General features: G+C 31.3%; 1 protein-coding gene across 1 annotated transcript; it reads right to left on the reverse strand.

The window, feature by feature from the left end:
* Positions 1–13,951: 13,951 nt before the first annotated feature.
* LOC128180181 (uncharacterized) lies at positions 13,952–23,583 on the reverse strand. The gene is made up of 7 exons (XM_052848072.1): positions 23,470–23,583; positions 21,968–22,166; positions 17,323–17,576; positions 16,030–16,240; positions 15,422–15,636; positions 15,047–15,142; positions 13,952–14,186 (listed from the first exon to the last, which is right to left on the reverse strand). Exons 1-7 carry the CDS (start codon positions 23,516–23,518, stop codon positions 14,020–14,022), a joined length of 1,191 nt encoding a protein of 396 aa, XP_052704032.1. The 5' UTR covers positions 23,519–23,583; the 3' UTR covers positions 13,952–14,019.
* Positions 23,584–24,716: the final 1,133 nt, after the last annotated feature.

The following is a 24,716-nucleotide window of genomic DNA, read 5'->3' on the forward strand; positions in this document are numbered from 1 at the left end:
TACAGCAACTCTTTTGTTTTCATTTGTTTATTGTATGGTATTAAAGTTAAATTTACTTTTGTGTATATAATATTATTCATTTCAAATCATCATTTTATTTAAATGGATAATTACCTTTATATAAATCTGTGTTTAATGTACGCTGTGAGCAAATTTGATAGTTCTTGTAGTATTACCTAAAGTTTGCTTAGCAATAAAAATTGAATTAAAGAGATATTTTCTACATTTCTTTTGGCTTTTACACTCTCTTAATTTTGCAATAAATATTCAAAGGTGTTTTATTGATACAACTCTGCTATAAGATATTAAAACCACCGGATACCATTGCATTATTTCTTTGGAAAAGAAGTTTTATCTCACAGATGAAAAAAAAAAAGATTTTAATTTAAGATTAAATTAACTTGAATATGTGATATCCTTCAAGAATACTTAATTTATTCGTCTATTTGAGAACCTTTTCAACTTGATCCAAGAGTTTTTTGATATCATGGCACTGCATGTACCAGTACAAGACGTTGTTTACAGGCACTGATATGCAATAAGGAAGATCAGAGCAAAAGTTTGGCTTAAAGCATTCTTAAGCTAAGAAGTTTATAAATTGATAAAAAAAAAGCCCTGTCGAAAGGGAGATAATCTCAAAACGGTTAAAAGAAGAGTGTATCATAAAAAGACTTCTTCATAAGAACCACTGCGCAATAAATGCCAATACGTAGGACCATGTTTTTTCCGCACTTCGAAGCCGGTTTAGAGTCCTACACTAGCTATTTCTCTCCAATTGTAATATGCCATGATTAATTTTATTTTACTTCCAATCTTACATGAAAATATCATTAATTGTTCCATACTTCCATATGGTTCTTAACAAGGGTCAACTAAAAATAATTAAATGCTCCCAATTGTGAAATATATTTGAATATTACAATGTAAAATGGTACAATGGATTCATTAAAAAAATAATAAAAACTAGACACGATCTCGTTGCGAGCAACGAATGGGTCTTCTGTTTGATTATAAATTAATGATAGGGTTGAAATAGGGTTAAAATGTTGACATTTGGTACGAGTTACTATATTAACTTCCTTTTAAACTAATTTTTGGACATACACTGCAAAATTCAGATTTCCGGAAAGGTCATTTTTAAGCTTAAATATCTCTGCGATGCGTTGCTTGATTTTAAAAATTTTAAAACGATTTTAGTTTTGTATTCAGTACAAAAATGTGTACAAAACGTTTATCTTTAAAATTCGAAAAACTAATATATGAAAACAAATATAAAGGCCGACGGGAACTGACGTAATCAACAAAAATATACGTGACAAAAGACCTTAATATTTTGTATTTTTCGTGAAAATTTCATAAAAATCCGTTTTAGTATATTTGAGATATTTGAGTTTTAAGAAAAATTTTATGAAAAGAAGAATAATAATAATAGGGGAAAAAAAAGAAAAAAACCCCAACAAAAACAATAGAGTCTTCCGTTGGAAACGGATGACCCCAAAAAATACATTGAGGATAGCATAATTCTGCGTGTAAAGATCCAAAAGCATACACGTTTGTATATAATCTCTTAAGACACGTGCTTCTACAAAGGTTCATGTAATCGTACCCCCCCCCAAAAAAAATAAAAAAATTAAAAACCCAAAACACCCCCCCCCCCAAAAAAAAGAATAAAATAAAATACAAAAAAAAATAAACAAAAACAAACAAACAAAAAACATAATGGCAACGCTCACTAACCAAACAACGGAAAAATCTTTTAAGAAATATTTTTCTAAAATATCTTAGAAAAATATTTTCATTTTTATTTTGTTCAATTTTATGAATGGTATCAAAACACTTTCGTAAAAGGTATAAATTCATCATATTGTACTGGATTGCGCAAATCTAAAGTAGGTCACCGTAAATATATACCTGTATTCTGAAAATACCACATTTTACACTTATTTCAAACCATATGAAATAAATTCCAATCAAATATATATGTCTCATAAAGCAAAGATTGGAAGCGCAAAATCTAATACAATTCTTCAAAATCATAAATCGGATTTGGATATCTATAACATCCCCAATAAACAAAATGAATTAGATTTAGCTTATTTGTACTGGATTCCAAAGTTTCACAAAAGTCCTTACAAACAGAGATATATTCCAGTAAATGTTCTACCAAACCTCTCTCTTTACTACTTACTGAAATTCTTACAGTAATGAAGGAGAAACTTGAAGAGTACTGTACAACAATATATAGCTGCAATAATGTAGCCCTCTCCGATATTTTTTTTTTATATCTGATGTTTACTGGAGAGGGCTACAATTCCACAGGATCTCCGTAATGGTGCAAAGTTATTTTTTTTTAATGCGGCTGACTTCGGTCTGAAAAGATTGATTTAATATTTGACTTCCTTTAGATAAAATGATTTTTTAATTCAGGTTGAACAAATTAACCGTATATAAATCAAAACCAGATAAAACATATCAGCATGTTTACCAGTCGTCTTTTTCAGCAGCCATGACAGTTCTCGCGTGATTTTATTGGATGAACGCTTGGAGTTTTGATCGATGGGCTTGATAACGTGAATGTCAGTGTAAATAATCGATCTTAACTCGTTATATCACTAAAACATCATTTAAGGAAATGGTATATAATGGAAATTTCATATTTACCGCGTTAATTATAGGGAAATTCCTATATTCAGTTCAAGATCCGCTCCTGAATTCTCATTGGCTGTCCCAAAATAAAACCGGTCAAGGTCAGTAAACATGGCGGACAAATTCAACTTTCGTTGTTTACATACACGAAAAATAACCGATATATGGACTATACTTGATATTTTTGGATTAATTTATGCCATAGACATCTACAACGTTTGAGTTCAGGTAAAAATGCAAATGTTATAGTCATTTATAAACGATTTGAGACGAAATCGTTTCGGGAGAGAATCACTCCCGCACTTGCACCATTACGGAGATCCTATGGAGTTGTAGCCCTCTTGTAAACAGATAGCCATGCTATGACCTTGAATTGCTAGTATTACATAATGGTCACTATGATACTTGTGTATACCTAGGTGCTGCGCACTGAATAGTGTTAATGATAATTAACAGAATGAACTCTGTGAATCTTGTAGTACTGCGTAGTATTCCTAAATGATGTTATAAAACCAGGTCAATAATACGGGCATAATAATGTCCAAATTGAGAGTTTAAAAACAAGTCTCATATTTGGCGATTCTGTGTCTGCAACAATAGCTCTGGTACTCTATATTGAGTCATGTATTGTGTATTCTATATATTAACCTTTGTAACCTTTTATGCCATGTATGAATGAACGTATTATGAGTAAGTGATGCCTCATGCCTAGGTGGGGGACTCCGAGACTCAGGACTCGGAGACTCAAATCCTGCATCCGTACTCTTTGATTGGCAGTTTTTTACTGGAAGTGTTATATTCCATTAAATATTATTTTATTTCGTTTAACACGACAATAATTTATAAGTAGCAAATGATCGGCGCGTCTTTTAACCACAATGAACCACAATGAACTACAATGAAACCACAATAAACCACAATGATACTACAATGAACTTTATAAAGGTAATAATTTTTTTTCAAAAGGTATAAAATTCAAGGTCAGATGCGACCTATTATTAATTATTTTTAACTTTTTCCTATCTCTGCAATGTGAAGATCGTCATTTCTGTAATTCCAAATTTACATTTGATGTTATTTGATATATTTCTATGTGAATTTATAGTTTCTGTTGAAAATATATACTACTACATTATCAAAAAGCATTTAATTGCATTTTGCATGCTATTAAAAGAAAAATTCTTACTCCAAAAATGGCCTGGTAATGCACTATGAATTCTTGGCATTAACAGGTTTAAATGCAAATAATGAAGAAATATGTTATATCAAGGGAAATTATCTTAAAACGAGGAACGTTGCGTGTATCCATAATATACATGTATCTCAAAATTTCTGACGGCATGTTATGTTACAGAAATAATGCATTTTCAATTATTTATATGTATGTTCAGGTACACACGTCTTATTTCATTCATTCATTCATTCATGCATTCATTCATTCATTCAGAATTCAATTATATTAGTGTAGGTAACGCCTAGATGGTGGTTTATTATAAATGTGTAAAGCTTGAATAAAAAAAATATCTATATACATGTACATGTATAAGGTAAATTTTGATATATAAATAAATAACGTTATTCTTATTTAATTAAAGCTTAATATAACCTTTTACATGACATTTGAAAACGTCTGATTTACTGTTTAAATAAGATAATTTTCCAATATTGTCATCTTTGGATTAAATTTGCGTGCTGAAGACGTGCAGTGCAATGGTACTAATAAACGCTCATTCTAATTAATCGAGAGAAAAAAACCCCAAACGAACAGAAGGGATCAACTCTCAATATTACCAATGTCCATAGAATCTAGATCAGAAAAGGGAATAAAAGTATGTACGCAATTCCAAAAAAATTGGCATCTAGATTTGTTTGATAACTAAAGATTATACCATCCATTTTTTTAAAGTTGTAAACTTTAAAGATTTTTAAAAAACTATCTCAAAGCGAGGGATATACTGAAATTTGTAAACTTTTTCTTCATATAAAACAATCCACTCCAGATTTTATAGTATATGGTTCACTATAGGTACGTAGCATGGGGGAGGGGGAGGGGGAGCGGTATTGGGTGCCTCCCCTCCTACCTTTTCTCGCATTAAACATTTTTTAAATATTCATATAAAAAGTGAATTGTCATGGCGTTGGCCCACTCTTCCCCCCCCCCTTCCTCCACCTTCACTTTTTTGGGGAACTTTTTAAAAATTTAGGAAATGAAATTAAAGGGACACTACGCTATCCCCCTTTTTTATCGGATTACAATTTTTAAAATAAATATATTATTTGCTTGTTAAGATACTTATAAGTTTTTATGCAAAACATTCACCCATTATTTAAAAAAAAACATGGTACTGCACACCATAAGCATCAAACATGGCTATGATTTTATTAAGCAACCCAATGTTTATATTATCAACCACTCTTCACGTGGTTTAAACGAACGATAACTCTGTTCTGAATATCATCGTTTATTTTAAAAACCGCTAGATGGTGAAATAATACATATATTTTAAAAGATGTTGATGTTTTAGCATAAATCCAAGTAGGATATGATAAGGAAATCGACCAGTACTTAAGTATTTTGAGAATATTATCCAAACACTTATACTTATACTGAACAAATCTCGGTGAAGTCTCGTGAACTTCCATTCAAGCATCGCTAGATTTATTACATACTTAGCAACAATAAAGAAAACATTTCGAACACATTCACAGGGGTGAAATTGGAGAGGGGACGGGATATACGATACACCTTGTTGTTAATTGGGTCTCTCTCTCTCTCTCTCTCTCATGAAATTTTAAATTTAAATTACAGTTTATACACGCACATATAGACACACATTGCTGACATATGAAACTGGAAAAATACAGCAGATATTTTTTTTCAATTCCTTATTTAGATGGACAGTATATATATAGTCATATCAGTGAGGGATTCCTCTAGCTTGAATGTGTTGTCCTAATATTAAAGAAACTGAAAAATACTCATCTCTATATTAGGAAACACTCAATAGTTCGTTAGTCAGATATTAACAACTAATGCACGAGCGTTTATCTATAAATACGAATTCTGTACATGTCGCTATAATTTCTGTAACTCACAATTAGAAAATCAGTTCAATAATCAGACGGTCATAAAAAACGATATTAATTGCGTGTTAGATTGAAGATAACCAAAACTATATATAGAGTTTTAATATACATATAAGATATCTCAAAATATTTGTGATAGAATACAATTTTTATCAAACGACTTCTTATCACATCTTTAATCTCATTTTAATGGATTAAAAAGACATATTAGCTCGTATGTAAGTCGTACTTTTAAAGAAAAACAAAAAATGACTTTAGATTGCTAAAATTCGTTAAGTCAAAGTCAGTTTCGACTCTGGTTTAAAATCATTTTGCATACTACATGGTCTCGTGACATTTAAAAAAAAATCAGTTATTTTATTCAAGACAGCAAGCAGAATCGTACTTAAATCATGCTTGCTACCAAATTAAATTATGAATAATACAATTCATATTTCTCTGAGTGTAAAATGGCAGCTTTAAATTTGCAAACACTGTGAATCAAATGCAAATTAAAACACACACAAGTACATTGTCAGTCACCTGTAAATTGTATATATGACACTTTAAGGTATTTATACCAAATATATAATAAAGGTATTCAACTCAACAGATGTCATGATTATTGTGAAAGAATTCTTACCTTAAATTTGATCAAAATTGTTTAATCATGCACAACATGTGTGGATCAAGAGGGGTCCCATGCATTAAAAAAGTAAAACTTATTAATTTCACAAAAAAAATCCCATAGACCCCCCCTCCCCCCGGGCTAGCAAAAATCGTAATCGTGGCAATGCCAACATATGTTTACATTTGTAAAATTTCAAGGCAGTCAGTCTATTTTTTTCAGTACCGAAAAGCAAATTCAGTTTAGTACAAAAAAAGGGGATGAAATTGTATTTATTTGATATGTTTGCAGCTATTTCTCAATGTAAAACGCCTAGGGATCGTTCGTTTCACTTCCAATTTTTCTATTTCGAAAAGGGCACGCTGTATATTTATTACAGCGCAAAATTTTACATGATAAATATGTGAAAGATATTTCTATTTGCGGTAACTGTCGTTTTCATAATAAAAATGCATTTTTTTTCTTTGAGTGTCCTTAATATGCCGAGGAAAGAAATGTTTAATTTTATTGTATATTTTACTTGGACGTACAAAATCCAACATAACTCTAGACCTATTAATATCTTGTGGTAATATTTTTTATGATGAAAAGAGTATCCTAGGAAACAATTCTATGTAATAAAATAGTCTATCTTCGAAGGGACTGCAACATGGGTAAACCTTATGACACCACAACTTTATGGTGTATTGCGATCCTCTTCCGGGTATATCGAAGCAGTAACTTTTTTAAAAGTGGCAAAACAGGCACTGCGAAAAAATGATATTATTAACATAATATCATATCATAATATCTCCCTCTAGTCTTCAGAAAGTAAAAGTAAATCATTATTTGAATCCATAATATATATCCACCCTATGCAATGCCTGCGTACGCTATCTGTAGAAACACGGAGGGAAACGTTCATAAACCAGTAATAATTAATTAAACAGAAACAAAATGAGAATATAATGCCATAGCATTGTAATACCTTTGCATTGCATAACCAAAAACAATTAAACTAAAAAATATTAAAATCTCATTTTTATACAGATGCGGTCATTGTATTCACACGTGATTCAAAATTCCCCATTCTGAAGGGGGGGGGGAGTACAAAATGCAGCCAAAAATCTGTAAAAAATTTACCTTGTATATATTAAATTTTTTCATCAGGTGATCAAATAGTCTAGAGTTTACGGGAAACGACTGATTACTCTAATATTAAACAGATAAACCATTTCGAGAGCCGAGCTACTTATAAGTAATCATATAGGCTCGAAGTAACAATAAGGTCTTGATTACATTAAATATCAAAATTTACCTTGTATTTTTCAATTTTTTCATTGCTGCTTTTCTTTTAAACATCTATTTACACGTGTATAAAAATTGTTTTGAACAATTGAATGAGATAAATAAAATATTGAGGTATAAGGTTCGTGCATGTGCCAAATAAAGAAGACAATTTTTAACAGCATTTTAAAATTCTTTGACATATAATTTGCCGTCAAAGAGGTAGAATTATTGAAAGGAATTATTTACCTTTTAAAGACTAATTTTCACCCTAGTTAAGTTAATTTAGGTTCATTGTGGTTTCATTGTGGTTCATTGCGGTTCATTGTGGTTCATTGTGGTTAAAAGACACAACTATTGCTAAATCATGTCTACTAGATTTAATAATAGTATGACGTTAAGTTACAAAGCTATTGCAAAAGTCTTCGTGTATTTTGATTGACCCTCGTAGTTAAAAGAAAAAAATAAATATAAATATGCGGGTTACATGATGGAAGCGATCATTGCAGAAAAAAATACATAACCCGCTAACGGGTTATGTATTTTTTTCTGCAATATCGCTACCTTCATATCTCAAATGAATCACCAAAGAAAGAATTTTATTAGTCCCCGACTGGTTTAACCGGAGGGGACTATAGCTTTTCTCTGCATCCGTCAGTCCGTCTGTGTTGTAATGAATGTTTAGGGACACCGACAGAAGTAACCATCAGGAGGGAGGTGGCGGACATGTGGGCGACAATAGAAAGACCAATGGACAAACATATGAATTACATATTCACTGGTAGTTTTAAAGAGGGATTCAGATTCAAGTCAACAGATATCGATGCTATGCAATGTTTCACTGATTGTGATGTTATTGACGAACTATCTCATTATGAGACTTCTCAGACTTCTGGTGTAGATGTTATTCTTTTAGAGCATTCCGAAACTCCGCCTGGGTTTGTGTTGTTAAAACTCTTGTCTCCAGTATTTGCACATAAACAATGGTTTTCATTGTCAATAGTCACATATAAAAACAGGCGATATATATCAAGTGACAAATTTAGAAACACGTTTTTAACGATTTAGAACTGAGGTGGAGAAAGTGTGCGAACTCACGGGCCTTGTATTAATTATTATTATGAAAACAAAGAATGTGATTTTGCGATGTGCTTTGCTTTTCTACGTTGGCCACAGACGGCGCTTTCCTGGTTTGATAGATGCCAAAATCAAGGTTGGCCAGTCCAAGGTGTTTTAAAAGAAATACTTTCGAATGGTTATCATGTGATGCCGATAGGAAGTAAAAGATACTCAAATGACAATCAACTGGAGTGGAGAATTTCCTTTTCTCTGGCAGAGCAAAAAATGGTTTATTCAATGGTTTACTCAATGAACCACACTCAGTTTTTGTGCTATGGAATTTTAAAAATTTTCTTGGAAGAGGTGCTCTCTTTAACGAATGGAGATTCCTTATTGTGTTCCTACTTTATGAAAACCATTTTTTTCTGGGAGATTCAAAACAATCCGGATAACTTATTTTGGTGTCCTAAAAATTTACTGACTTGCCTATCGATATGTTTTAAACGCTTGTGTAAGTGTGTGTTTGATTCTTATTGTCCAAACTTCTTTATTCCAGAAAACAATATGTTCAAACACAAAGTATTTGGTGCTTCACCTGATTTTCCCAGTTGTATGGATACAATGAGATGAAAGAGCTATGTATGCTGCTAAGTCCTAAACTGAGGTCCATTATATTACCAGCACTTTGCAATCCATTATATGGACAATCGTTCTCAGCAGGACATATTTTGTCTCCAGTTGATATAGACATGTGTATTAGAAAAGAAATACTTCGAACAGATGCTTCAGTGGAGTCGGTAGAAGAATGTTTTCTACTGTTGAGTTCGATTACCGAATTATCAAAACTTCAACTCTCGCAGATCCAGTCGTTAACGTTACAGTATATAATGTCCAAATATTACGTTCAGACTGCCTTTTATGTAGCTCACCACACATCAAAAAAGACAAATCGAATGTGGTATAGGATAAACAAAATGATCACTGAAATGTTAAAACTCTCTTCAAAGGATAGGTTGCGTATCCCACATACTTTACTTAGGAATCCATTACTATAGCATTGGTCAATACAATAAGGTTCTGGATATAACTAGATTTTGTAAGCAGTCATTCTCAGAACCGTATGTTATATATAATGGTTTGGTTGACAGAAACAAATACAACAATGTTGTAGGTGGATTACCTTTGGGTAAGAGAATGAATATATCATGGATGAATTTTTTAATGTGTTTGAATGAGAACATTTTATACCGAACTGAACTACATTTTGAAGAAACTGTGCGTCAAGAACATGACAGTCTTACTCTGTATGTATCACCCTTTGTGCTGGTTCACATGTTAAATGTGTTAAGCAATTATAGATTAGGTAACCGGTCCCAGTGTCTTCAGTCACTGACAGACCTACAGACACTGCTGCTCTATGATATAGGAAGATACATTCCTCTACGCATCAAAGACATATCTTGGCAGATATTGGGTATCTGTCAGCACGTTGTGGGAGACCTACACGGGGCCTACACTCTTACCAAATGTCTCTAAGACAGATACCAAAACATCAAATACAAAATGCTACTTATTGCAGAATGGGACTTGTTCTTCTTCAATTATATGGAAAAAAGATGCATGCACAAATACATGGCAAAACAAGGAATTGGAAAATCATATGACACTTTGTTGGTTTGTTTCTTTTTTGGTGTTAAACTTTATTTACTGTAGATATTTAATATACGGTAACTACATATGTAGCACATATTTTTTTTACATTTTGTCGAATCGCAACTTAGTGGCTTTTCAATTTTCTGCCGCATAGCGAGTTAAAGTGTTTAACTGTAACTAAGAGGGGAAACAAAAAGTTTTTTTTTGTAGAAGGAAGATGAAAAACATGGCTAACATATTAAATGTATATTACTTAAACATTGAGTATTTAATGTATAAAAATATAAAAACTGTGTCGTTAGAGAAATAAAGATGTACATACTTTTATATATTGACTGTTTCGTGTGATTTAGTTTGTTATCCATGCTAAGATCAATTACGTAAATTCTATAAGGTTTAAATCCTATTTGCATTTACGTTCATAAATTTGGAACTTTTCGCCATTTTCAGTTTTAAGAAAAACGAGCTTCTTCTATCGTTGGAAGTAAATGAGATCTAAACGCAATAGACAAAATTATAACTAAAGGAAAGTTTCTATGGAAACAAAAAAGGAATAAAAACAATAGAAGTGAACAGAAATTACGCTTAGATGACCTACGGTAATGACACGTTAAAACTGTAAAAGTGTTAAATTTGGCATGTACGATATTTTGCAATAAATCATTTTGAACAAGTGAGCGATTCTGATTTAACGGATCTGTTGGAGGTAAAGTAGTTCAGAACTTCCCAAATGGGCCTATGGAGTCTATGATGGAGTCTGTGATGTAGGGTATGTCATATTTAGAAGATGCAATGGATGAACAGTATCTTTATTAAATTTGTTTTACGTTGTAGAAATGAATTACAATCATAATGAATAAAACCTTGTTAGAAACGCTATTACCACCAGGAAATACCAAGTTGAGTTCAACAGTTTAGTTAGAAATAACTGTCTTGGGTGATGCAAACCTTTTGGAATAAACATCGACTGTCCTATATCCAATTTCTATTCCGTTCTCAAAAAATAGTACAAGTATAACATTAAATAAATAGACACTATTCATTTTATCATACTGAATGTCTTATTTTGAAAGAACGCATAACTGACTTCTTTAGAAATAACGTGAATTCTACGGCGAACCGTACGCGCATAATTTATGCGCATGTAAAAATTCGTTGTGTTGTCCTCGCTAACACTGAGGATAATAGAACGGGTTATAAACTGCATCTGAACCAATCAGATTTCAATCTTAATCATAAAAGTAAAATACAATTCTTTAGCAACTTTCTGTCGTTTCGTTATCCATATAAAGGTAGAATTCTAGAGTTCATTCTGAATTAAGCCAAAGGAGTCCAGAAGTTGTAAATAGTTTTTCCACATACGTTATTTATGAATAATATGTATACCATGCCATAACATAAAAATAACAGACGTGAAATTAAATGAACAAGACATTTGTTCTCATATGTATTTTGCCTGTTAAATATTATCAGAGTTAATCAAATACTAGTACCGTTTTTTTTATTTTGCTGGTAAATGTTTCGAAGATGCTGGGGTAGGTGTAAATATCACCTATATATTCATAGTCGTCCGTATGATGATCGTTAAGAATAACGTTTTGAAAAATAAGAATATTCATTGTTGATTTCGATTTAATTTTGAACTTACTTGTCGACCCACATCAATATCGCTTTAACACTTGAGCACTTTTGTTTACCTCGTTTTTTTTTTTAATTTTCGGAGCGCTTCGTTGCCCTTCGAAATTATTTATTATACCAAATTCCAATGGAAAACAATAAAACCGGCTTGGAATAACATATTCTATTTTTGGTTTGTTTTACATGTACCACTATATGATAAACCTGATAACTTTAATTTTTTTCTCTCAACAACTTCCCTTAATTATGTACCATCATACCTTTATCACCTGCAAATTGAGTTTTTTGTCTCTCAGTTGATTCGATAACGCAAGGGCTCTACATATTAACAATACTAGAACGAGGCAAGCTACTGACAAACAAGTTCATACAACAAGATTATCAATAGTCTGAATCGAAGTCATCATTTCGTAAGTTCTAAGGTCGATACAATGACCTTGTCAACAAATACAATCTTCCGCTAGCTTGTATGCTGACTGACGTTTATCATTAATATAATAATCATAACTTGACAACCGTCACTAAATTCATGTTGATTATTAAAGATACCTTACTAACGTATTTCAAATGTTTAACTTAAAAAGTTGTTAAAAAATCTCGACCATGCGTATATTATTTGTTATATGTTTTGAAGTTGACCTAATGTAGTTAATACGTGGTCAGTAAATTCTTTAAGGAATAGCATTTACTGACCACGTATAAACTTAAGAAGATCAACTACAAAACATGTCACAAAATTAATATATCTTATCGACAGCCTTCGTGTTAATGATAAAATGCAAATATACAAATGTAATGACAATCAAGCGTTTTATTACAATGTAAAAAGTCTGAATTTGATATTGAAAACCAACCTTACACAATAATTAAATAATGCCGTCATACATGTAGTGCTCGATTAGAGATGGAATTCGAACTTAAAATGACTGTGTGTAAGATATACATAATATCCAATTAAGCACAGTTAACAAATAAATTCCTTACAATTTCGCAGAAGGTAAGATATAACTTATTACAATCATTGTCAATATTCGTGCGTGTTTAGTCAAAACGTTCACGTTTATAGATAAATTTTCAATGTAATAAATATAATTTATTCAAACGTTAAATCACAATGGACAAACAAGCAAGCTTCTTGATGTGTGTAAGTAATACTTACAACATAATTGTACTTAAGTCCTTGATAAGTACGCTTTTGACTAATTTTAAGAAAATATTGAAGTGAACGATAAAATTTTACATTTTTAATTAACTTTAATCGTCAACAGACCAACTATCATTTGATAAATAGAGCACTAGACAGATATATATCATATAATAAACATTCAATTTAATAATTAGCATATAACAATTAACAGGTTTTTTTTTTTTTTAATAAAAAATGATTATTTTTTAAATTATTTTTTCCTTCTTAACATACAAACTTAATTCAAATTTTGCTTTGTTGAAAGCTATCTTGAATTTTGTTGATAAAAGTTATAGTCTGCTCTCAACCCCAGATTTTCCGGTATTTTTTCAATGTGTTTATATAGAAAACTTTAGTGGATAAAGATATTCAGTTTTAGTGTCTCAGAAACGACGTGTAGACATGATAGGTGTATGTTAGATGACATGAATACTAAACAGTAAATGAACATTAAATACTACTGTGAACATGTGTAAGTACTGAGCTAAATCATTAATAAACTTCCATGAAAAAATGTGTATATCCCAATTTATTCAATGTTTTTTCCTTATATATGATTTGTAATTTAATTTCATTTGCAAAGTAATTGTTATTAAAATAATTGCATTTGAAAATCCTTGTATTGGTTGATAGTAATTAAATGGATGGTTTAAGCAAGTAATGGTAATATAATTAATGAATTTTGAATGTAGTTGACTCCATCCTTGATCACAATATAAGATAAACGGTTAGTATAAAACATCAAAAAAAGACCTTACAAAAAATGTATTTCACAGTCAATTTTATGGTCATCTTTGCAATTGTCTTACTAAAACAAATCCCTATGCATTCAAAAAATTGTGTTTGCCGAAACAAACGACATCGAAACGTCTGGCTCTCAAGCAGATGTTGAGTCTGTTTTTCGGGAGCAAAATTGTTCTAAACGTTGACAATCCAGTACTATGATGAATGCAAAGAATGATCCAAGCAAGGCAATGCCGAGAATGCCGATACCCTTGGCTGTAGGTCGGTCCTCGTACACACTGATCTTTGACAATTTGAATGCTGGAAGGAAATGAAACTTGTTTTCATAACCATATGTAATTTCATACCTTTGTGAAATTATTTTAATTAATTTTAGTGATATATCATTTCTTTATCTAACTATACTTTTTTTTTGAAAAAATTGAACTTATACCTTATTTGATAAAAACATCAGTATATTACCCCTTTTGATTCAATAAAGTGTTATCTCGCATTATTTTTCTTCCATGCATACTTTTCATCAAAAAATATTGAAAATTTTATAACCATGACAACAATATTTGTTATTATCATGCAAGGAAAGCAATAAGGCATAAATTAATATATTTCTAACGTAACCGAATAATTTCCATTGCCATGCTTTTTCCCCTTACTTTTATTCCGGCAATTCATTTCTTGGTGCCTTAAAAAATTTCATTTTAATATAACCGAAAAATAATTGAAACGTAATATCATATTTCTATTTCCTTTTCAGCTGTATACAACTTTTAGCTACCTTCATTGTTTATGAAAGTCATCCGTCTATTTCTTTAATGTTTGTTTGTGGTTGAAAAAGGTTGTTTAGTCAACAAAAGTGCCTACAGATCTGCCTTAGAATTTTAGATCTGATTTGTAAGCTATGAATTATTATCAAGTAAAGAAAATTTTCACATATTTAAGCTTTAAAATTTAAATATGTTCCCCATTTATTTATACAAAGTTCTTATACTTAAGAAGATTAATGTAGTCTAAAAACAGCTATGTCCATCTAACATTCTTTCTGAAAAAGTTATCAAACATTTAACGTTATTATACTATGTACGATTGGTTCTGCATCTTCATATTGTGTTCCATTGCATTTGTATAGTTTTGACAACTGTTCAAGCACATTTCTTCATTACCATTAGTTTCCTTTGGATCTATAGTGAGTTCCTTCTTCCTTTCCTCTATAGTCATTGCAGAGACATTGGAGGTTACAGGTACCGGCGCTGCTAACGCTAATTTAAAATTTGTTCACATGAATTTCAATGTTTTATAAAAGACCTACTTTTATTTACATGTATAGCAAGTTAAAATGCAAAACAAAACAAAAAAAATTATAAAAAAGAAACAAATCCAACTAACATTCAATCCTTTATGCTAAATTTATATTTATTTGGAAATTAAAAAAACCACTTTGAAAATACAAAATGTGCATTAAATACAATAAAGTAAAATGCATTTTACAGACTTTAAGAAATAATTGTTATTCTAAATATCAGTACTTTATATCATACCTTCCGTGTAACAAATAGCGCCATTTATATTAGCAATGTCAGTGTAGCTACATGGTTGCCAAGTTTGTGTTCCTCCAGTCGATGTCAGAAAACAGTATTCTCCAGCTGGAGGAGTAGATGAAAACGAGGCTGTAGATGGATCTCCATTCCAGTTGGCAGGGGTTCCCTTGATGTTGTGATTACTAAACCAAGCACTGGTTGCTACACCTGTTGTGCTTTTTTAAAGTGTACATATTTTATGCAATATCAATATTGTTATCTCAGTATTTCAGCCATTTGTTATTTTGTTTGCGTAAAAATGTAATTAATGATAAGAAAGTGCTATTATGTCAATATTTCACATGGTCACCATTTCAATAGCAATAGTCTCAGATACAGAACAAAATATAAAGCATTCGTTTTTTCTTCAGATGAATTGGATTTTAAAAAAGATGAAAAAATGGTAAAAATGTTTTGACATTGATGTCAAAATAAAAAAAAACAAAAAGCATATGTTTACATCAGAGGTTCATTAAATAATATTTGAAAATTAGAAAAGCCCAATATAATAATTCAATAAAAGAATTATAAAAATAGGACCAGAAAAGTTTAAGAAGTATGTCTCAAACCCAGAAATGGTGCTCAAAAGATTCGTAAGAAACGCAAACTGGAGGTCATCGATCACTGGTGCAAGTTGTCCCCCCTCGCACTGACACTTGGTCATGGCGTCAGTCACTCTCCAGTCAGTGGCGCCTCCTGGTGTTGACGTCAGCCAGTAACAATGACTCCTGTACTTTGAGTCTGCGGTGGAGGTCCAGGACAAACACTGTCCGGTATATTCTGTACAGATGTATTTAATAATTATACTGACTGATTATCATAAATCTCCGTGGGATGAATGGGGCAATTACATTTTATATTTACTTTTAATTTTTGATGGGCACTGATAAAATTTTGACAAACGTTTTAGAAAACAATTTTGGTGAGAAGTTTTCCTTAATATTTATGATAGAAATAAAGGTCCTCCCCTTCCTACTGAAATTAAAAACAATGAGGCCAACGCGTTCTTTTGTTGCCTGTCCTAATGATTATTTATTAGCATCAAATGAAATCTGCAGAGAACATGGACTGTATTTGAGCAGAAATCTCGTGAAGTACGCGCTTAGGTTTGATAATTACATATAAGCGCCGGAATCAGGGAAGGGGCTAGGGAACATAGCCCCGCCACTTTTTCCCCCCAAAGATAGAGATAATAATGATGAATCAGTTACCAATTTAAATTTAAGAATCTCACCAATAATTTCATTAATTCGATGGATAATAAACCTAAGCACATAGCCAAGCAATACCATCATAAAACAATTTTTCAATTTTACAATGCACTGCAGTTACACCCCCACAGATTTGATGTTTAAAGATCCTCTTTTTAAAGCAGTACTTGGCGAGATTTCTGATGAGTTTCCCCACCCACTTTCAATGTGTTTTCGACGCCTATTTTATAGATCTCCGCGGTAAGCAGTTTTTAGCCCCAATAGCTGATCCTAATTTTCTTCAAGTGAAACTGGAATGACGCTGCGCACTTGATAACCTGCTTTAAGTAAATTTGAAAATTCAGAAGGAAGCATAATGATTTTTCTTTTTATTTAAGCGTGCATCTAAAGCTTATATTCAGGATTTTAGAAAAAAAAATTCATTAATAAGGGTGAAGTAAACATTTATTGCGATTAAATTTAAAAGTGCAATTTCTCTAATTTGTGAAGGTTTAAAATAAAAGCATTTAAACCTGTCAATACCGCCAGATGGAAGTTTGCAAATCTCATTATATAGGGAGATTTTTGTCAGGATTGATATTCTTTCAACCATTTATATTTCGAAGAACTCCTTTACAAAGGATTTGGCAAACATAATAAAAAAGGGGCTACCTTCGTTGTAACAAAGCATGTCAGTTGATGAATGTGTTGTACAGGATTTGTCCTGTGTTTCGCTTGGAATGTATGTCGCATCACCAGGTTTTGCATTGATAACAGCACAGTTCTGTCCGGCTCCTCCATTAGGTTGATCTACGGGATAGTTTGTCATCGTATATATAAATCCATTATTATGGATCGGAGTTCCGTCAAAGTTTACCCACGTGTCTTCCAATGCAATATCATTGGTTCCAATGAACGTGGTTGCTCTGAAAGACATTCAGTTAAGAGAATTTATAGACAGCTGATATGGTGGTGCACTGTTCAACACAGCATATTAAAACACAACACATTGATTACGGAATTGGAATGGTCTTTTGATAAGCTAAAAAATGACAAGAACTATGCAAAAAATTTCATAAAACAGTCAGGAATACAACACATAACATAATATGCACTGAGAGTTTCTCTTATAAGAACAATACAGACCTTTTTATCAGTAAAAAATGTAATACATTTCAAATCAAGGAATAATCGTGAACATACTGTACACGTCTGTACTGCTTTAAAAAAACTCTGTACAGATCTAGCTTTTGTTCTCTGGAGGAAAGAAAATACTTGGACATTTCAGTCTCTGTAAAAAGTTACAGAATGTTGAATATGTGTTTTTCGTGGTTTTTATGTTAAAGGCGTCATTAAAAAATCTTTGGTTTTTTTTACATCAACCCTGCCAAATAATTATTATTAACTATATGTTATGCTAATAAAAGAGGTATAATCCCTTTTCCTATTGCTTCGTCTACACTTTTTTTTCTCACCGGAGAGTACCTGTTACTAAATATAATAGCTTCAGATACCTGTCACTATATGATTTCTAAAGGTCGATACTGCTTTTATAATGGTGTCTTTAATAATTGATTTATCTTAAAAGATAGGCCGAGCTGACTACAAATCTTTGGGTTTTTACATCTACCCTGCAAAAAAAATTATTAACTATATGTTATGCTAATAAAAGAGGTATAACGCCTTTTCCCATTGTTTCATCTACACTTTTTTTTCTCACCGGAAAGTACCTGTTACTGAATATAATAGCTTCAGATACCGGTCACTATATGATTTCTTAACGTAGATACTGCTTTTATAATGGTGTCTTTAATACTTGATTTATCTTAAACCCGAAAAACCTGCACCGAGAAATGAATATATAAGACTATGTGTGCAGTGTAAGTTGGTATTCGGAACCGCGATGACTTCCAGCAAAATGCAATGAATCTAAGTGTACAGTTGTATATACATAAATGTATGATGTTATTTAAGAGATCTGTGGATATTGAGTGTGCTCAAACTCAGGCTGAATTAAACAAGACAATTTGAAAAAAATCCAGCGGATTAGAAACATGTATTAAAAACTTAATTTTATCATGATTCAAGTAAGTGAAAAAATTACTACCATGTGGAATCGATCCAGCGGCCACAAAATGAGAGAGACTTCCAATCTACAACTAGGGCACCCAATCTGATTAAAAGCAGATCATTTGATCCGCTCACGAAGATCTGATTTTAATCAGATTGCTAGGGCACCCATCCAACACTTTTATTGGATGTTTTTTAATTATATTGCTAAAAACATGAGTGTATTAGAAATGTAACTCATTGAAATATTTCTCTAATTTTCAGTACAAAGATCATGTTAAACCAACATTAATTAAATGAACAGTTGTTCAAAATTACCTCTAGAACATAATTACAATCGGATATTTTTTTGGTTTAAAGTGGTTCAAATTGTGAAATATACTTTTTTTTTTATTCGCATACTATTTTTCTTTATATCCCTGACAAAACCCTGGCTATTTTAATTATGTGGTTAAGATAATTAAGAGTCGATCTTAGAGCATGGTTATAGATAAATCCATACTTTTCAAAAGTTATGTCCCTTGGCCGCAATCTTTAGAGAAAAACCCATATATTTCTCACCGTAGCCGTTGAAGATTAGAGGGTTGTTACTTCGTAATTTGACATTAGAAACCCATTACCGCTGTGAATTTTGATTGCCCAAAATTGGGGCAACTCACACATCGAAGGAATAAAATGATTCGGAGCATAAAGAAGAGAAAAGTTTTTTTTCCTTTTGACCTATTGGTTGATCCCACAAAGGGGAACAACTTTTGCAAAGTGGGAATTTTTATGTTATTTTGTGTAATTTGCGTTTCTTTGAATATATTTTAACAAAGTATTGAATAATATGGAAATTGTCTGATGTTTTCAAAAACGCTATATTTGGAGCGAAATCGTATATTAAGTGCGCTGTACCCCTTTGGTTCTCTAGATCTTGATAAATGTCTATTTAAAAAGTATGTAAAAAGTTTATGTATTAGTTAACATAAATTTAAGAAAAATGTGGAATTTTGTAATTTTTGAGAAGTTTTGTTTTGAAATATATGCAATGTTTTCTTGTTACAATCTAAGAGTGGTTCTTATACATTATATATCAGCATTTCTTTCTTTTAGAATAAATCAACATCGATATGCCTAAATAACAACATAAAATGATGCGGTTTTGTTTTGTTTATTTGAACAATTCATTTTTCTTTGGTTTCAATAGATATAGATCGACGTCTGTCGAATTAATAATCGAATTTCATCTTCTCGTATTTAGCATACTTTACATTTTTAGTTGATTTCGGGTCTATCTATATTCATATAACTTGGTTTGAAAAAATAACAGTTTAGTTTGATCCATTATATACAGGATTGGTATTTTTGTTTTCTGTATTTATAAAAGTTGTTTTTCATCGAAAGTGTATGTATACTTTCAGCTCTTATTGCTCTTTTTACATATCTTTGCATATCTATTCTATACAATTAGTTAAATAAATCAATGCATCGCCTTCCTTTTAAAAAGGCAACACCATTTGGATTAGTTTTGTTGTTATGACCCAGTTGATAGAAATTTTAAGACATTTAAAACTCTTTAGGTGCGCCTTTAAAACGCTCATTACGTCGAGACCTATGCTTAATTGTATTGTATTCAAACATGGCTTTGTTTAGTTTCAATACTAAGCATTGATCGCTTGTCTTAATGCAATATTTTAAATTATCAATTCCAGCAAAAATAATGTTTATCTATACTGGCACTGTACCAGTTATCGGCTAAAATTTAACGTGTTCTTTTTGTAATTTCTTATTTCTTGATATTTTTGGATAAAACTTCACATACTTTAAAAAGTGAACTCCTTATTTATCAATCTGTTAGTTTATATCATTATTTAGAACCCAAAACATCTTGTTTTGTGCTTTTAAGCACGCCCCGAATTTGCCGAGATTTTACGATTTACTGTACCAGTTATCGGCTTCGTGATAATAACATAGTAAAAATCCGTGTTCATGTTGATTTTATACTCTGCTAAATGTAGTTTGAATTATGCCCCTTTGCTAGGTCAGCCTAAAGTATTCGGGGTCATGATACATTATAAACAAAACTCATAAAATAATTCGTTTATTATCATACGGTAATAAACCAAATCGTATACTATTCAATACATAATTGTGCAATCAGGCGTTCAATTGCGCTACGAATTTCTCGGAAATTCGTGAATTCCTTTTGTTTATACATGTTAAATGTATTGATTTTATATGTCAAATCAAAGAAGGGATAAAATAACGTATCACAAAGAGGTAATATTCTATATTTAACTTATTACGTCACTTCCCCCACTGCTGAAAGTGCAAAGATGTAAAATCAACGGTAAACAATGATCGTTTAAGCTCATGTAAAAAACATATTCAAGAAAGTTTTCCAGCAAACTTACTTTTCTATAGTCAAAAAAGACGACTGAATTAAAAAATCTTGGATTGTCGCGTGCTATAAACCCGAACTCTCAGTTTAGCCGATAACTGGTCTTAGCCGATAACTGGTACAGTACCAGTAGGTAACATTAATTCACAAAAGGAAACTTGTCAAAAATTGTATATTTGAAACTTTGGACATTAATATTACTGAAATCATTTCATATCTAAAAAACAGTGAGTATTAAATGACGACATATTTTAAATTTGTTGTATATTTAAAAAAAAAATTATTAAGCAAAGAAAATTTAAGCTAAACATTGCATTTTGTCCGTTTGAAAGTTTTTAATTAAATTCAATAACAATAATATTTCGGAAGAATTCTTAAAACGTAAATCAAGGCAAATATAACTTGACGCATTGAATATCGTTACCATTCTGAAATTGATTCATGATTTTAATTACTTTTTTTAATTTTAAGGACTTTTCTGACAATTATCTGTTGCAATTAAGGTGAGAGAATATTTAGAACTTGTGGGTAAATTGAGTTGCTTTTTAAAGATATGACAAGGTTAAAAGAGAAACATGTTTATTATCTTATGTAAATAAATATTATTTCTTGTTATTGAAAATGCAGTTATTCTAAAATGAATATGCTTGTACAAGAATTCGTTTGTACAAACAGTGGATGGGACACACCATTGTTTGAAAGTTGAATGGTCAGTGCAGAGGGGTCATGTATAATGCAATGCACCATAGCACTAAAAGAAACATATTGATGCACAGTTACTGTTTGGTTAAGAGCTCATCTAAAAAAATTTTTTTTTCAAGATTGCAGAGAACAACCTCCGTATGCTAATTGCTTAGAACTTACGCGTCCGCTGGCCGTAAACTAAGCAGGTGGTTGTACTGGAATGAGTCTATGTACGGCGCCAGTCGTCCACCAGTCGTTAATCGACAGTAGTCGTCTGCCTCAAGAGTGTTCATTGGAGACGGACTTCTTATAAACGAGTAGCAATGTCTCCTGTACCTGCCATCTGCCGACGAGATCCATTCAAGGCAGCCAATTCCTTCTATATGAACATGATATAATAATATTAAGGATGCTATTGGATCTATGCAATATACAGTGTCCCATGATATATGATATCATTTTCTCTGTAAATTACTTTTAATTAGAATTATTTAACAAAAACATCAATGCATTGTCATAAAGATACATGATGTAAATTTTCACTCAGCAAATTTCAAAAATATTAATAAATTATTGACAAATTGTTCGTTGATAAAAAAAACACAACAGTTTTCGAGAGAGTGCTCTAAATGACGTCTTTTTGTTCAATAACAACGTCAAGATGGTTAGTAAAATTCCTAGCAACAGCCACTGTACGGGTTCCGTTTATTCAGACCTTCTCACTATTCGAAGAATCTGTTGTTTGGTAGTTTTTTTCTCAAGGTATTCTTTTGCATAATTTTTATAACAATAAATGGATACTAAATTTGATAAAACAGTCTTTAAACTAAAGATGCCTGTTCTCTTGCCAGATTGGTTTTGAAAAAAAAATCATTTCATTCAAGGAAATATGATGCAATTGTGTGATGTTATAATAAAAAGAAAAGTACCTCCCCCCCCCCCCCCCCCCCGCCCTTTTATATGGAAAAAATTTGAATGATTTCATTTTTATTTGAACCATAATTTACAAATTTTGGACAAATATTGTTTAATTTGTACGAATTTTAATTGGCATCAGATATTCTGGGACATCCTGTTAGATATTGCATTTTCTTTGATAGTATGCTTCTGTCTTTAAAAAAAATAAACTTGTAGAGTTAAAATTGCATGCAACTAAATCATTCTTACTTGGTATATCAATATGTGTAGAATTCTATCGTTGGTTTTGTTTCTTGGAGAATATTATCACACAAGCTATCATTAAACAGTACACAATCCATATACTCTGGACTTTCCAAGTGTGTTTAGCTCATATTAATGCAAATCATTATTTCTAAGAAGTTTATTGGGTTGACGACGACTGAATAATGTTACAAAAACTGTTAACTTTACAAAAATAATTTTTGATAATAGATATTAATATTGAAATTAAACTGCATGTGTTTTAATTTTGGAATTTTAAGGAATTATAAAATTTCACAGATTGATTTTAATCGAATCACCCAACTGTAATTTTCATGCAAATCGCTCTCAAAAATGAGAGAGAGAGAGAGAGAGAGAGAGTGAGAGAGAGAGAGAGAGAGAGAGAGAGAGAGAGAGATTTACTTCTAACCTGCGACAATTTTTTTTCCATTTTAAGTTGAATTTCGTAAACGGAGTTTCAATTATCATGGTTGATTGAAAAAAGAAGAAACAGTTCTTACCTTTGATCAACAAACCCCATATGATGAGTAAAATATAACTGGAATTCATTGGATCCACCTTATCAGATAAAATTTACCTTAAATTATTAAAAAAACATGGTCTAGCAAAACTAGAGAAGATTGACAACTAAAGCAAATAAGGTGTTTCTTTAAAGAAATCCATAAATGGCATTGCTCAAATCCAAAGGTTATTTTACTTAAATAAAATTAAAGATTAAATAATCAATGAAAGACAAAAAAACAACCATGTGCCTTTTATCTTAATTAGCATGTGTGTGACATAATGTTTGCATAGCAAAGGTAAAAATGTCAGTGTTGGTTCTTTTGAATTGATAAAAGAATTGTATCTTTTGCGTACTAGAGCTGTAATTCATAACCAAAATGAACTGCGATATAATTCATTTCCTTTTCTAAAAGATTTAGATGAGCTGAGTTTTGAAAATTGATTTATATTAATCTCAAATATGCCAAACTGAAATTTTGAAATAGATGAAAAAAAATATTGCCATTTGAATAATAATTAGTATTAGAGATTATCAATATGCAAAACGTCGATTGTTCATACAAATTTGAATTTTACATGTTCAAACTTTCGATAGAGGCTTTCTGACTTGTTGCCTTTTTCAACCCAGAAATATGCCCATCATTCGGAGATCACTTGCTTGCAAACACTGATTAGCGTTGTGGTTACTTTGTCTAAGCCGTGGATTTTTGTGAAACTATGCTGACTATTTCTAAAACATTGATTAAATCATCCAATAAATAGCAATACTTCTCCTGTGTTATATTACGCCTAAAAAGATAAACAAAAAGAGGAATTATTTTACAGAGGCTTTATTCAAAATCAATGTCACTTATGCTATAAAATCATACAGAATCGTCGGAGAGCGTAACATTTTAGTTCCCTAACTTTTAATGCAGAGCCAAAATTGCAATGCAAATTAAACTTTACAAATCTACCCAGAAGATAATATATATTCAGCGTAAAGTAAAAGTGGTCACATTCCCCGTGAATGCATTTTCTGTAAATTCATTTTAAAACGTATGTCCTAGTGTTTTAGTACACAGGTGTATTTTTTTTAAAGTTTAATAAATCAATTATCCACCGTGTTTGATAGAGTAGTATTTAGAATTTCTGAAACTCTGCAAATAATTAAATATTGAGATCTACTTAATTAAAATTGTATTTAATAAATAAGCTTTTCTTTTTCCAAAGATATTTATCTTCGCTATAAACTTGACCTGAT

The sequence above is a fragment of the Crassostrea angulata genome, chromosome 4 (assembly GCF_025612915.1).
Source record: "Crassostrea angulata isolate pt1a10 chromosome 4, ASM2561291v2, whole genome shotgun sequence".
Classification (NCBI taxonomy): domain Eukaryota; kingdom Metazoa; phylum Mollusca; class Bivalvia; order Ostreida; family Ostreidae; genus Magallana; species Magallana angulata.